Genomic DNA, 14946 nt, shown 5'->3' on the forward strand with positions numbered 1-14946 from the left:
GTCTGAGGAAATGCAAAGTGTGTGCCCGTCCTCCGGAAATGCAGAGTGGGTACCAAACTCCAAGGCTTCAGGACGTCTGGTTCAGGTGCTTTGTAGTTTCCATTTGATATTTGAAGAGCTGAAGTCAGCTCTAAATTATACTCAGAACATCAATACCCAGGACATTAATTACAAGCTTTCACCTCTTGCTATCATCTTCCACTGGGCTGAATTCTGATAAAGACCAAAATTGTGATAAAGATCATTTCGGTCTTTATCAGAACGTAGTCCAGTCGAAATGAGAGCAGGACACTAACGATTCCTCTCTTGGTGAAGAACATGAGAAGGAAGCATAATCATTCCCTCATTTCGAGAAACCCCCGGTCACTCCTCCCCACCCCCCCATGTTCACTGCAGCATCATTTACAAGAGCCAAGGTGTGGAAGCAACCTAAGTGACCATCAATGGATAAATGGATGCAGAAAAGTGATCTACAGTGGAATATTATTCAGTCAGAAAAAAGAAGGAAATTCTGCCATTTGTGACAACATGGTTGAACCTGGAGGGCATTATGCGAAGTGACACAAGCCAGACACAGAAGCACAGACACTGCATGGTCTCCCTTCTACGTGGAATCTAAAAAAGCCGAACTCATAGAAACAGAACAGATCGGTGGCTGCCGGAGGTGGGATGTTGGGGGAAAATGGGTGAAGGGTCTCAAAAGGTACAAATTTCCAGTTATAAGATTAATAAGTCCTGGGGATGTCATGTACCACATGGTCACTATAGTTAATAACACTGTAGTGTATATTTGAAAGTTGCTGAGAGGGTAGATCTTAAAAGTTCTCGTCACAAGAAAAAAAGATTTGTAGCTACACGTGGTGACGGGTGTTAACTAGGCTTACAGTGTCGATCATTTTGCAATATACACATAATTCGAATTATTATGCTGTATGCCTAAAAGGAATACAGTGCTATATGTTAATTATAACGGCTGCATGCTCACTTCTGCAGGGTCTCCACAGCCACTCACAAAAGGAATAAATGGGGTCACCTCATTTGCAAATGGCACCGGAATGTGGTGAGGTAGAGAATGATTTGTGTCAAATGGTATTAAAATGAAGTAAACAAAAAAATTAATCCGATGGAACGTTGAGAGCCAGGAAATAGCGCTCTCTAGCCCATGCTTTAGATAAAGAAACTGACTTTGGCACAAATACGTTTGACATCAGCGTTCTTCCCAATTCTAACCCCACCACCAACTCAGGGAAATCCCTCTCAAGTCTTCCGTACTGGTTTCTCTGCAAGAGAAGTTAGAAGGTATAAGGGCACATTCTGATGCACAACCACATACCAGAGGGGTTAAGACAATGAGGGACAAGACAGAGAAAAAGGCCACTCTTGAAGGCTATGAACACTTCTTCCTTTGTTTTTTAGGGGGGGGGGGGCGGATTTTGTTTTATTGTGTTAAAAAGCACATACTATTTAATTTACCATCTTATCCATTTTTAAGTTTGGGAGCGTGAAGTACATTATTGTGCAACAAATCTCCAGATCCTTTTCACTGCGCAAGACTGAAACTCTACCTCCTTGAATATTTATGAACCTTTGCTCAGTGACGCTCAGACGGGGTCCTGGGCTCTGAACTCATGAGGTGAATATTCTCAGCTTTGGAGAAGAAAGAGAGATGTGGTATGGACAGAGTGGTGAAGCCCTTTCTTTTCTCTCACCCAGTTAAAGGCTGGCCTTAAAACAAACAAGATCACAGCCAGGGGAGAGTTTAACCAAAATTCAAGTGTGTTTGTACACTCATAGGACAACATGCATAGTATCCAGCTCTGGGTAAATTTACTGCCATCACCATCTGAAAAGAAGCTGTCTTATAACAGGATTTTAGTGGCTGGCCCAAAAGTTAGTCACTTTTCTTTTTCAATATTCAACATACCTTGGAATCCTGAGACTATTTGGACAACATCTTCATACACCATTAGAGTCGCAGATCGTTCTGGAAGCAGGCCCAGGCTCAGTGAAGAAAATACTGCAGAAATAAAAACGGACATAAGGGAATTCTGACATTTAAATCAAAATGCCCACTCCAATTTTTGGGGACTCTGCATTCTTGCTATTCTGATTTCAAATCAGTCAACAATATGGATTTTTAGTATTGTGACATAATAAGAAATACATACTTGATTTCTGCTCCTGGTTCCTGACACAGAGCTCCTAAATCCCTTATAATTTCCTGGGTGGTAGGAGCATCTTTTGTTCTAATGACACAAGTCTGGGTGGGCTCCTGGATGGGAGTTGGTCACCAGAAAGACCAAGCTGTAATTAGAAACTTGGAACTTTCAGCCCCACCTCTCCATCCTCTAGGGAGAGGAGAGGGGCTAGATATTAAGTTCATAATCAATCATGCCTACATGATGAAACCTCCGTGAAAATTCCAAAAGTACAGGGTTTGGGGAGTTTCCAGATCAGTGTATGCATCTACGTGCCAGGAGGGTGGCACGGCTCAACTCCATGGGGACAGAAGCTGTCAGCCATGCTCAGGACCCTTCCAGACCTCATCTGTACACCTCTTCATCTGGCAGTTCCTCTGTATCCTTTATGATATCCCTTAGGATAAACTGGCCAATGTAAATAAATGTTTCCCTGAGTTCTGTGAGCCATTATAGCGAATTACTGAACCCGAGAAGGGACTGTAGACACCCCTGATCCATAGCCAGTTGCCAGAAGCACAGGCGACACCATGGGAGTTGTGTCTGAAGCTGGGGGACTGGTGGGGGACAGTCTTTTGGGTCTGAGACCTTAACCTGTAGGGTCTGCACTAGCTCTGGGTAGTTAAGGTTAGAACTGAACTGAATTGTAGGACACCCAGGTGGCGTCCAGAGTCGGAGAACTGGTTGGTTTGAGAAAAAGCCCCATTCATTTGGTGTCAGAGTGTCGTGAGCAGAGAGAAAGGAAACTTTTTTTTTTTCATTTAAGTCTGATTAGCAAGAGGCTTTCCAATTGCCACGGGAATACTGCAATCTCCCATATAAAAACTGCTTACGCTACGATGGTCAACTAGTTTTTATTCACCCGAATTTTTTATAGTTTTTTTTTTTTTAACGTTTATTTATTTTTGGGACAAAGAGAGACAGAGCATGAACGGGGGAGGGGCAGAGAGAGAGGGAGACACAGAATCGGAAACAGGCTCCAGGCTCTGAGCCATCAGCCCAGAGCCCGACGCGGGGCTCGAACTCACGGACCGCGAGATCGTGACCTGGCTGAAGTCGGACGCTTAACCGACTGCGCCACCCAGGCGCCCCACACCCGAATTTTTTAGTAAAGATTCTGAATCTCTTCACATATCCATTAAAGTTTATTTATTTATTTTGAGAGGTGGGGAGGGGCAGAGAGAGAGAGAAGGAGAGAGAGAATCCCAAGCAGGTTTGGTGCTGTTAGTGCAGAGCCCGACACGGGGCTTGAACCCACGAACCGCGAGATCATGACCTGAGCTGAAGTCGGATGCTTAACCGACCGAGCCACCCAGGCACCCCTTCACATTAGGAGTATATTAAATTACACATTATATGAATGGAAAATATATAAAGTTAGGTATTAACTTTAAAAAAAGACTTTAAAAATATGTGCTTAGGTTAACATATGCCATGTGGTGGGAGAACACTACTCCCTATTCTGGTAAGTAATAAGATGAGAGGACTTGTGCCATTTTAAAAATTCTTGCTTAAGGACCTGGACTTCTAACTACAAAATTCACAAAGCCTGTAAGTTTCTGGATAGAATATGAATCCAAGAGAAAAAAATAAATGTATTATGGAATAATAATACTCATTAAGGTCACTGAACCCTTAGTAACATGTCAGACATTATTCTAAGGGCTTTAATTTTGGTAATTTATTTAAATCTCAACCCTGTAAAATAGATATTATTTTTCTTAAAAAATTTTTTTATTTAGTGTTTGTTTATTTTTGAGAGAGACACAGCACAAGCGGGGGAGGGGCAGAGAAAGAGGGAGACACAGAATCCGAAGCAGGCTCCAGACTCCAAGCTGTCAGCACAGAGCCTGACGTGGGGCTCAAACTCACGAACTGCCAGATCATGACTTGAGCTGAAGTCAGATGCTTAACCAACTGAGCCACCCAGGCACCCCTATGAGATAGATATTAACTCGTCCATTTGACAGGTAAGGAAACAGGTTTACAGATAAGGAATTAACTTGTGCAAGATCCCACAGCTGGTAAATACTGAGCGCAGGACTGGAACTCTGGAGTCTGTCCTCCACTGCTATGCGACACAGACTCAAATTCAGAGACCCCTGCCCTGGACTTTATCCAGTCCAAGTTTAAAGATGAGGAAAGCAAGGTCTAGAGAGGTAAAGTGAGTTTCTGGGAAATTATCAGGGACCAGAAACATCAAGTGCTAAGAATATCCATTATTTAGCACCGCTGGCTCTTAATAGTGCCAGGGGGGACCAGTGAGCTGACCCTGGACATGATCCCTCTTTTTATATACCCTCTACAGTCAACTTATCTAGCTGTCGTTTTATATGAGGTCCAGGGCTGGACACGGACAACAGATCAATGCTGGAGGTAGTCCCTACCTGCAAGGTTCTACATTTGAAGAGAACTGGGACACAGAAGCGGCTGCACAATGAGTGGAAGCTGGCCGGTGCCATGAGCAACAATAAGGATGCACCTGGGAGGGGGGTGCCTGGGGGGGCGCCTGGGTGGCTCAGTCGGTTGGGCAACTGACTTCAGCTCAGGTCATGATCTCGAGCATGGTGAGTTCAAGTCCCGTGTTGGGCTCTGTGCTGACCGCTTCAGATCCTCTGTCCCCCTCTCTCTCTGCCCCTCCCCTGCTGATGCTCTCTCTCAAGAATAAATAAAACATTAAAAAAAAAGAAAGCATCTTGGTGCTGGGGAAACAATCTGGTGGTTTCTCAAAATATCACACACAGAGTTACCATATGACCCAGCAATTCCACTCGTAGGTATAGACCCAAGAGAACTGAGAATATATGTTCGCATAAGAACATACACATGAACGTTCATGGCAGCATGAGCGATAACAGCCAACAAGTGGAAACACCCCCAAATCCGCCAGCCGATGAACAGGATAAATAAATGTGGTCCATCCATATAATGGAACATCATTCATCCATGAAAAGGAAAAATGTACTGATTCACGCTACAACACGGATGGACCATAAAAACATTATGTGAAGTGAAAGATCCCAGACGGGGGGCGCCTGGGTGGCTCAGCTGGTTGAGCGTCCCGACTGTTGACTGTGGCTCAGGTCATGTGCTCACGGTTCAGGGCACCAAGCTCTGCGTGGCACTTTGTGCTGATAGTGCGGAGCCTGATTGGGATTCTCTCTCTCCCTCTCTCCACCCCTCCCTTACTCATGCGTGCGCTCCCTCTCTCAAAATAAATAAATAAACGTTTAAAAGAAATAAAGATGCCAGACACAAAAGGCTACATATTGTAGAGATACATTTATCTTCCATGTTCAGAATAGGCCAACCATAGAGACAGAGAGGTCAGTGGTTGCCAGGGCCTGGGCGGAGTGGGTAACAGTGAGTCACCTGTAATGGGTCTGGGCTTTTTTTTCAGGGGTACAGAAAATATTCTGGGATTAGTCAGTGGTGTTGGTTGTATCATCTTGTGAACTGCACACTTCAAAATGGTGAATTTCATGGTATATGAATTATGACTTAAAATTCAAAAACAACAAAAAAGTAAGAAATTAAAGAATTCATCTTAGGGGTTCAAAGTTGGGAGAAAAATCCGCACCAGGTTGGGGGAAGGGAGACCAGGGAACACGTGTGAGCCAGGACTAAAGTGGGGAGTCCTAATTTGGGTAAATCCTCTGCAACCACTTCAAAGGTACACTTGACCTTCTTTAACAATGACGCCTTCGGCCAAGGGCACCGGGTACCTAATGGCCCAGAAGAAAGGGTCATTGCCGTGATGCTGCCTGCATGGGCCGCCCTGTCCCATTGGCCAGTTCACGCACATCCTGAGGGGTATGTCCTGGGCCCTGTGGTCTCTCAAGATGTGAGTGACCATTGTGGGGTGTTCTGTAAACACTTCTAACCTGAAACATTTGGTACTTCCATACATAAGGCATCTGCTCCAGCAACCTTTCTCAAACCTTATTTTCTGGAGGACAGAAAAACGGTCCCTTGTAGCTGAGTGTGCTGCGTGGCAAGAGGGACACCACAGGGGCCTCCTGGAGCAGGAAGGAAGGGACTGCCCACCTCAAATCGACCGAGTGCCCCGGAGGGTAGGAGGTGGCAGAACTACTCTTGGACCCCCGTCATAGAAGAGGTGCTGAGTGATGTCTGGGGGTTCTTATCATACCAGGTAGATGTTTGGTTTTTGATAAGTAGAGAGAGAGGAATATCTAACTCTACCTGGGAGAGTCAGGAAGACTTCATGGAGCAGAAAACAGCCAGGAAGACATAAGATGAGGTTGCCAAGAAAACATCAGTAAAGGAATAACAGTGTGGACAAACACAGAGTGGGCAAAATGTCAGATTCAAAAGGAGTCACAAGGAGAGTTGACAAACTGCCTAGGTGTCTAGACCATGAGATGTGTAAGGGAGACGCAGCTGGGGGAGGAGGGTCTAAGCTTTATCCTGAGGACAGCAAATTGACACAATTCTACATATGCATGTATGTAAATATATATATATATGTAATGTATACATATATATGTATATATACACACACATATACATATCTGCATGTACAAATTTTTAAGACACGAATGCTCGGTAACATAGAGGGTCATTTGAGGGGGCAAATGAACTGGGTCTGAGGTCTGGTGAAGCAACGGCTATGGAGATGGAAATAATTCAGATGTGGGCTTACAGTCTTTAGTTGATGGACTCATTTTATACAGGTGAATTTGTTTCACCTGCTTGCCAAGGTAAAGGGTGCTCTCCTTATGCTGGGCTTCCCCCTCCAATCTACACCTCCTTCCTTGAAAGCGCAAAACCAACACATTCTCCAGGAACCATTGTCAAGGATGAAAAAAGAAATCCATTCCAAAATCTCTCAAGGGTGCACATGCAAACAAAACCAGGAGGCTTCCTACTTTTCTCTATTCCTTGTCCAGTTATCTGCAATATCGACAGTGTTATCTTTTTACATTAAAAAAACATTTATTTATTTACTATTTTAGAGAGAGAGAGAGAGCACACACACACAGGGGAGAAGGGCAGAGGGGGAGAGAGAACCTCAAGCAGGCTCCATGCTCAGTGCAGAGCCTGATGCGGGCCTTGATCCCACAGCCCTGGGATCATGACCTAAGCCGAAATCAAGAGTCGGATACTCAACGGACTGAGCCACCCAGGTACCCTCAACAGTGCTCTCTTGACCTCCAAAAGCATGCATGACAACAAAAGTTTACTCTGCTCTCACAATGGACAAGTCCAAGGTTTGGTCAGCTTTTCTGTCAGATTCTAGTTAAGAGTATCTGTATTATGTTAATGAGGCAAACAGAGAAAATAATCAAAGACATGGTGGGTCCTTGAAAATTATTTAGTCTAATTAATATAGTTTTAGAAATAAGGAACGTGGGCTCAGAAAGCCATTGACGGGCCCCCAAAGCCATCATGGGCTCCCATATGTGAGGCAGCTGGGGGTGGGTGGGGCAGGAACCCAGGTGTCATGCCTAGTTCCCATCTCTTCCAATTAAACCTCATTATTCCCATTATTTCACTCATGTAAGAATATGGAGATTATGGAAATCGTTGCTTTTTCTCCAAGAATCATATTAACAAAGTCAAAACAAATGCAATTAAAGTCTGATCATGTTAACAAAGTCAAAACAAATGTAATTAACGTACATTGAATGTTCATTATTTGTGGATTTGGGGTTTGCGAATGTGCCTACTTGATAAAATTCATTTGTGACCCCCCAAATCAATCCTCATGATGCTTTCTTTTTAATTTTTTTAAACTTTTTTATGTTTGTTTATTTTTGAGAGAGAAAGAGAGAGAACTTGAGCAGGGGAGAGGCAGAGAGAGAGGGGGACAGAGGATTCCAAGCGGACTCTGTGCTGACAGCAGACAGCCCGACGCGGGGCTCGAACTCACAAACCAAGAGATCACGACCTGAGCCAAAGTCGGAGGCTTAACTGACTGAGCCACCCAGGCGCCCTCATGATGCTTTCTCTGTGCAAGTACAGAGGGGTCAAAAATTTGAGTCTTGGATGCACACATTCTCAGCTGAGGTCGGACAAGGCAACGCTCCGCTTTTTCCTTTCAGCTCTCATACTGTAAGCGTCCTCTGGTGATCTATTTAGTGCCAAGTTTTTCACATTCCTGTGCTTCTTTTCAGGATTTTGCTGTTTAAAACGGCCCCCAGGCACAGCGCTGACGTGCTGTCTAGTGTTCCTAACTGTAGGAAGGCTGGGAGGTGCTCATGGGAAAAATATATGTTAGATAAGCTTTGTTCAAGCATGAGTTATGGAGCTGTTGGCCAGGAGTTCCATGTTTATGAACCAACAGTACATATTAAATAACGTGTCTTTAAACACCCCCGAACGCACATAAACCAAGGTGATATATTGCTCGGCTGATGAAAATGTTATGACAGGAGGCTCACAGGACCCTAACCCTGAATTTTCCCTAGAGGCAATGGCTCAGTATCGACTAACCCAGTGCCCGTGTGACTTTACAGAACAAACTGCTGTTACTCTGTGCAGCTGCTCTCCCAGCAAAGGTTGAGCTGTGGTGTCTGGATACCATTTAACCTTCCCTTGTTTCCAGTGATTTCTCAGTGTGAAAAATGGAGGTGGTCAATCACTTTCTTCATATATTATCCAGTAAAGACCATCTTCCTATTTTGGGGGCTTTCTCTGGGTTCTGTCCCAGGCCTGCTCCCCATGCTTCGGTGAGGTCACGGTTCCGACCTCCATGATGCTAGTGACCCCCAAACCACACCTCTACCTCCAAACCCCTTGAGCGCCCCCAAATCATTTCAAACTAAAGGCTGAATGCCCTTGTGTCCAAGAGGCAGCCCAAATCCAATCTCCCCTGCACTGAACTCATCAACTATGACCCCGACATTCATTCCTTCCCTCCCATCTCCCCCACCCCCACCATCACCTGCATCTACCTCTGCCTGAGCCCCAAGCCAGGGGAGAGCCCCAAGCACAGGGGAGTGGGGAAGAAGAAGGGAGCTTCTTTGACCTTACTACATCAATTGAGTCAACTTTAAGGAAGCACGGAGTGGTGGGTTTCTCAACCCCATTGCCCATCTGTTCTATCTGTTCCGTCACCAGCTAGAAACGCGAGATCCAACTTACAATTCTGTTTTGTCCTTTCCCTTAACTCTCTCCCATCTGTTCTCGGAGGCTTTCTGCATTTTGCCTGCTAAATATTTCTTTAAAGGTTTATCCCCCTTTCTCTAAGATTTTTCCAAATGATCTATCTCCTCAGTTGTATCTATATCAAATCTGCTTTCCGTAGCTCACAAAGAAGTGGTCTCCGACTTTAGTGAACGCTCTTATCTGTAAGTATCTGGGGGTGGGGAGTTACTTGTTAAAATGCAGACTTTTGGATCAATGTCCCCAGACTGAATGGGTAAGTCCTGGAACCTGTGTGTTTTTTACAGCACCTTCTGATATTAATATCTCTTCACCCTCCAGACTCAGCTTCCCTCCCGCCCCCTCCAGGAAGTCTTCATTCCCTCACCTAGGATGACCAGTCCTCCCCCAGGATGCCCTACACACATATACACACAAACATCTCCTTAGATGGGAATGGCTTCTGTGGCTGACTACCTAACTCTCAAATTAAGTTATAAACTCCGTAGGGGCAAGTTCTGTGTCTTTAGATCTATATCCTCAGTGGCCAGGGGAGTTCCATGGCACATAGTAGGTACTTAATAAATGTAAACTCAACTACAGAGAACTTTGTGTATGAGGGCAGATGCCAGGGCTGTATGAGACGTGTCCCCAGAGGCAATGGGGACCCTGATGGAGTGTGCGTCCAGTGGTGTGGTGGCACAGAGATGAGCACTGACATTGGTATTTTGCCAGTCACTGTGCTATTTATTGAGCCTCTACTGTGTTTTAGGCACTGTAAGGTAGTTTACATATGTTAGCTGCTTTTTAAAAAAATGTTTATTTTTGAGATAGAGAGCGCCAGTGGGGGTGGGGCAGAGAGAGAGGGAGACAGAGGATCTGAAGCATCCGCGATGGCAGCAGCGAGCCTGAAGCAGGGCTCGAACTCATGAACCGTGAGATCATGACCTGAGCCGAAGCTGGACGCTCAGCTGACTGAGCCACCCAGGTGCCCCCTGTTTTGTGCAACTCCTTGAAGCTCCCCTCTACTTGCTGGATGAATGCTGCCTGACTGATGAATCACTTAATAAAGCCAAACAGACCTTCAAGTTTACTTGGCTGACTTTTGTTTTTTAACAACTGTTTTCCCTGAGTTCTGTGAGCCACTCCAGCCAATCAGTCAAACCCGAGGAGGGGCTGGGGAACCTCTGATCTACAGGTCAGAAGCACAGGTGACATCTTGGGACTTACGACTGGCATCTGAAGTGGGACAGTCACGTGGGACTGAGCCCTTAACCTGTGGGATCTGATGCTGTCTCCAGGTAGACAGAGTCAGAACTGAGCTCAACCGTAGGACGCCCAGTGGGCATCTGAGAATCTGAGAACTGCTTGATGTGTGGAAAATCCGCCACACAGCTGGTGATCAGAAGCGCTGGACGTGAGCGAGAGCATTGAGGAAACACAGAGGAGTGTGTTTTCCCTTAGCAGGTGAGGAGGAGGAAAAGAGAAAGATCACTCCCTGCCTCTTTGGCCAGCGTGGCTCTTGCGTCCCTTGAAGCTCCCTTCCAGAACACTGCCCCAATCTCATCCTGTCAGTTATCATCAACAAGGTACACAACAGGACGCTGGGGAAATGCGGAGAAACTCTACGGTTTTTGATTCCATTGTGTGTGTAAATTGAGCGAGAGCTCCCACCTCCTTCATAGGACCCTACTTTTCCTTCCCATCAGAGGACCAAAAAGTAAAGCAGAGACTAAACCCCTATTTTCTTTCTTTCTTTTTTTTATTTTTGGCAGTAGAGGGCAATCATTTTCTTTTTCTTTCTTTCTTTCTTTCTTTCTTTCTTTCTTTCTAATATAATTTATTGTCAAGTTGGCTAATATACAGTGCGTAAAGTGTGCTCTTGGTTTTTGGGGTAGATTCCCGTGGTTTACCGCTTACGTACAACACCCAGTGCTCAACCCAACAAGTGCCTCCTCAGTGCCCATCACCCATTTTCCCCTCTCCCCCACTCCCCCATCAACCCTCAGTTTGTTCTCTGTATTTAAGAGTCTCTGACGTCAACCCCTATTTTCAAAATGGCTTGTGTGCCTGACTCCTGCATGAGCCCGTACCACAAGTTCCGCTTCGCAGAAAGGCCGGGACAACCTTACCAGGTAATCGGATTGGCTTCCACGGGGCAGAGTTTGGCACATAGGCATGCTTCGTGGCGGTGACGATCAGCTGACTGCCCAGCTTATACTGGAACTTGATGAAAGCGACGCCATCCGTGCCCGAGGTGCCAGAGGCAATGGAGACCTGGTTGGTGAAAATCTCGATGAGCGCATCTGGGACGGGCTGGTGGGTGCTGGCATCACTGACGTGGACTTTCAGTGTAACCTCTGGAATAAGGAAAAGGCAACAAAGAACAACTGCTATTTACCTGGGCCACCTCGACAACGATCCTGCCCTCGCTGGGGAGTGTGGAAGGTGGGCTGCACTCGGAGAATCTAGATCGACATCCACAATATGAGTCCTTGTAACCAGGGAACACTTTCTTGGTAGAGATCCTTTGTTACTTTCCACGATTTCCTCCCTCCCCGCCCCGTCAATGCAAGTCACAGACTGCCTTCCTCTTTGCTCCTCCCTGCTCACACCAACAAATCACTGAGAGAAAAATCCTATCCCTTTAAGACATTGCGTGACAAACACAATACTCTTTCTATCCTTCCCAGTGTTGCTGGCAAACAGGGCTCAAACAGGGCTGGGGCTGCTACAGAAGGACCCTGCGGTCTGAAAGAGCTGCACCCAGAGTCTTCAACAATCCTGCTGAACGTGGACGGGAGCCACCCAGGATCGCTGTGCTGGCGGGCAAGAAGACTAGACGGAAAAGCGCTCCAAAGTGTCTTAAACAGGAGGGCCTGAAGAATGGGAAAGGAGAAACTTACAAGCAGAAAAAAATAAGAAGTGAACATTTGAAAAGATAGAGGAACTTGAGTTAGCAATACTGGCAAACCCAGATCATGAACGAGGTGGGGGGGTATCTAGATCCAGACTCCCGTTAAAAACCTAAAACGGAATGATTTTCATTCATTCATGCAAGAGAGGTTTGTTGAGCCGCGACTCTGTGCCTAGCACTGTGAGTAATTGTGCAAGTCACAGTGGTGAAGAGAAGTGAGTAGACAGGCAAGTGCTACGATGTGTGGTGCAGGCACGAAGGGGGGCACTGCTGGAACAGCATGTGCAAAGGCTCAGAGGCAAGATAAAAACCATGCTTTCTGGAGAAACACGAATAGGTTCTGCAAGATGACAGACAGCGTGAGGGGCATGAGGCCCAGTAAGAGATAAGTTTGGAGAGGTGAGTAGGGGCCAGACCACTCAGGGCTTCAGAAGGGACGTAAAAGGCTCACTCTTGACCCCAAGGGCAATGAGAAGTTACAAAGGTTTTTAAACAGGGGAGTGGGAATTAAATTTGGTTTAGAAACATCAGGCTCTAGGTAAACGATGCACCGGGGAAGAGGCAGGACTGGAGACGGAGCGTGCAGTTAAGGGGCCTCTGTAATAACCCGGGAGGAGATGAGGTGGGCTGCATCGATTACGAGACACCAACACAGTACTCCAGAACGATCAGAGGTGAATCCTGCTCCGGGGAACCCTTTATGCCTGGGTGTGTAATGAGTGGCTGGTGCTCGGTGACATAAGTCCACTGACACACACACAGCCCCTCCCTGCCACACATTTTGAGCTGCCTCAGACCTGAAAGCCCTATGGAAGCCTTGGGATAAAGAGGTGGGGGCAAGGACGAGCAAGGACTCTCCGGGTGTGCAGGGAGGCTCATGTGTGCAGGACCACGGCAGTCGGGCTCAGTGGCCTGCCGGACGCCGAGGGGGAGGGAGTCGCTTCTGAGCTGGCCCTGTGTGGGAACTGCCCCCGGGGCATACACTCCAGAGCTCCACTGCAATTTCCCGTGCCAGGTTAGAATCTCAGCTCCACCCGGTTCTGGCCATGAGACCCTGGGCAAGGTACTTATCCTCACCAGGTCTGTTTCTTCCTCTGTAAAGCGGAGGTGACAGCAACACATATGTCAACACAGAGGTGGAAGCATTCAGCGTGACACCGGACGGAGCAAGTGTAAACACAGCAGTTACCATTACGTTATTCCCATCACTGTGCTTGAAAGCACTCGGTCACAGTGTCCAGTGGGGGCCGGGCCGGGGCACAGAGAAGGGAGCTGGAGGGGAGAAAGGGATAAAACAAAGTGCAGGGCTGAGGCATCCTTCTCAGGGGGTGGTAACTTTACACCCAAAGCCCTACCTCCGCTGTGGCAACCAAACTGAGAAGAACGTCTTTTGGTTCAAGGACCTCTGCCTTGGTAGTTTGCCAAACAATCTTATGATACCAAAGGGACCTTCTGAATTCAGTTAATCACCATTTTTTTTTCACGGAATAACTTAACATATTTCTTGACTAGGTGACCACAAAGAACAGCTAGAGAATACTGAGCCTACGTATTAGAGATCTCTCAAGGGGTGCCTGGGTGGCTCAGTCAGCTAAGCGTCCACCTTCAGCTCAGGTCACGATCTCACGGTTCCTGAGATCAAGCCCCGAATCGGGCTCTGTGCTGATAGCTCAGAGCCTGGAGCCTGCTTCAGATTCTGTCTCTTTCTCTTCCTCTCTGCTCCTCCTCCGTTCGTGTTCTGTCTCTCCCTCAAACATAAACATTAAAAAAAGTAATCTCTCGAAACCTAGTAGACAGGAAAAGATAAATGCTACAGAAACTGAACTTGGCTACTTGATCTAGGGAGAGAACTGATGTCCAAAGAGGGATAAAATCAACATCATGGAAAACCAGGATAGGACATCGCAAAATATGCTGAGTTAATCCCCTCCAATCTTACCAGTTATCTGAATGCAGGATGTTCGGGATGTATGACACACATGTGTTTTCTTATTTAACTCAACTCCTTAGGTCCCCAGGTGGCATGCGAAGTTATAATGTAAATTAACTCTGCTTTCATTAATACTCACAGAGCAGAAATCCCCCGGAACAGGGCGAGTGGAAGGGTGGCTTTGTAGGGCGGCAGTGACGATTTCTGGAACTTTATGGTCATGAAACGTTTACTAACAATTGGGATTACAAGGTTTCTGCTCTCTCTTCACTGTTGGCTGCTTCGCAAGAGCAGATAAGAGTTGGACAAAGCTAACCAAGTCTTGAATCAACAGAGGAGGGAGTTTTACTATAATCGACGTCTTCGATTCTATGATTGGAATTTCTTCCAATTTAGAGAAGCCTACTTTATGTTCTGCAATTATCTACTTTGAAAGAGATCATTTAGTTGCTTCTTTTGGTGTGACAGGATCGGGGGAAATGTCAGTATGGTTGGGTGATTATTACAGACTACTGGGGTATCATTTTTCTAGAGTAACATCTGGAATTAGGTTATCCATTCAACAGCAAACAAAATTGTTCCCACCAACGGAGAGATCTTAGGACTAGGTGAGGCACTATTTACTGAAACTAGTAAATTTTGCAAATTAAAAGAAGACACTATAAAGGGCCCAAACCTAACTATGTATTAAGATGAACTCTGTTTTCTCCGTTGGCCAGTGGGAGCTTATGGATCCTGCCGAGCTACCCGATTACTGAACTGGAAGGCCTTTTAGGAGGGGTTGTATAAGATCA

At 46.1% G+C, this 14946-nt stretch overlaps 1 protein-coding gene across 1 annotated transcript in view; it reads right to left on the minus strand.

Moving 5' to 3' along the window:
• The window catches only part of FAM171A1 (family with sequence similarity 171 member A1), a 132902-nt gene that overhangs the window by 50146 nt on the left and 67810 nt on the right, over positions 1–14946 (minus strand). The window contains exons 2-3 of the mRNA XM_047065233.1: positions 11438–11665; positions 1925–2017 (exon numbers count right to left, since the gene is read on the minus strand). Of these exons, the coding sequence (XP_046921189.1) occupies positions 1925–2017; positions 11438–11665 (321 nt within the window). The remainder of the gene's footprint in view (positions 1–1924; positions 2018–11437; positions 11666–14946) is intronic.

Source organism: Lynx rufus, unplaced genomic scaffold, assembly GCF_022079265.1.
Source record: "Lynx rufus isolate CCGP_SWC_20201006 ecotype Redwood Valley unplaced genomic scaffold, mLynRuf1.p SCAF_7, whole genome shotgun sequence".
Lineage (NCBI taxonomy): Eukaryota > Metazoa > Chordata > Mammalia > Carnivora > Felidae > Lynx > Lynx rufus.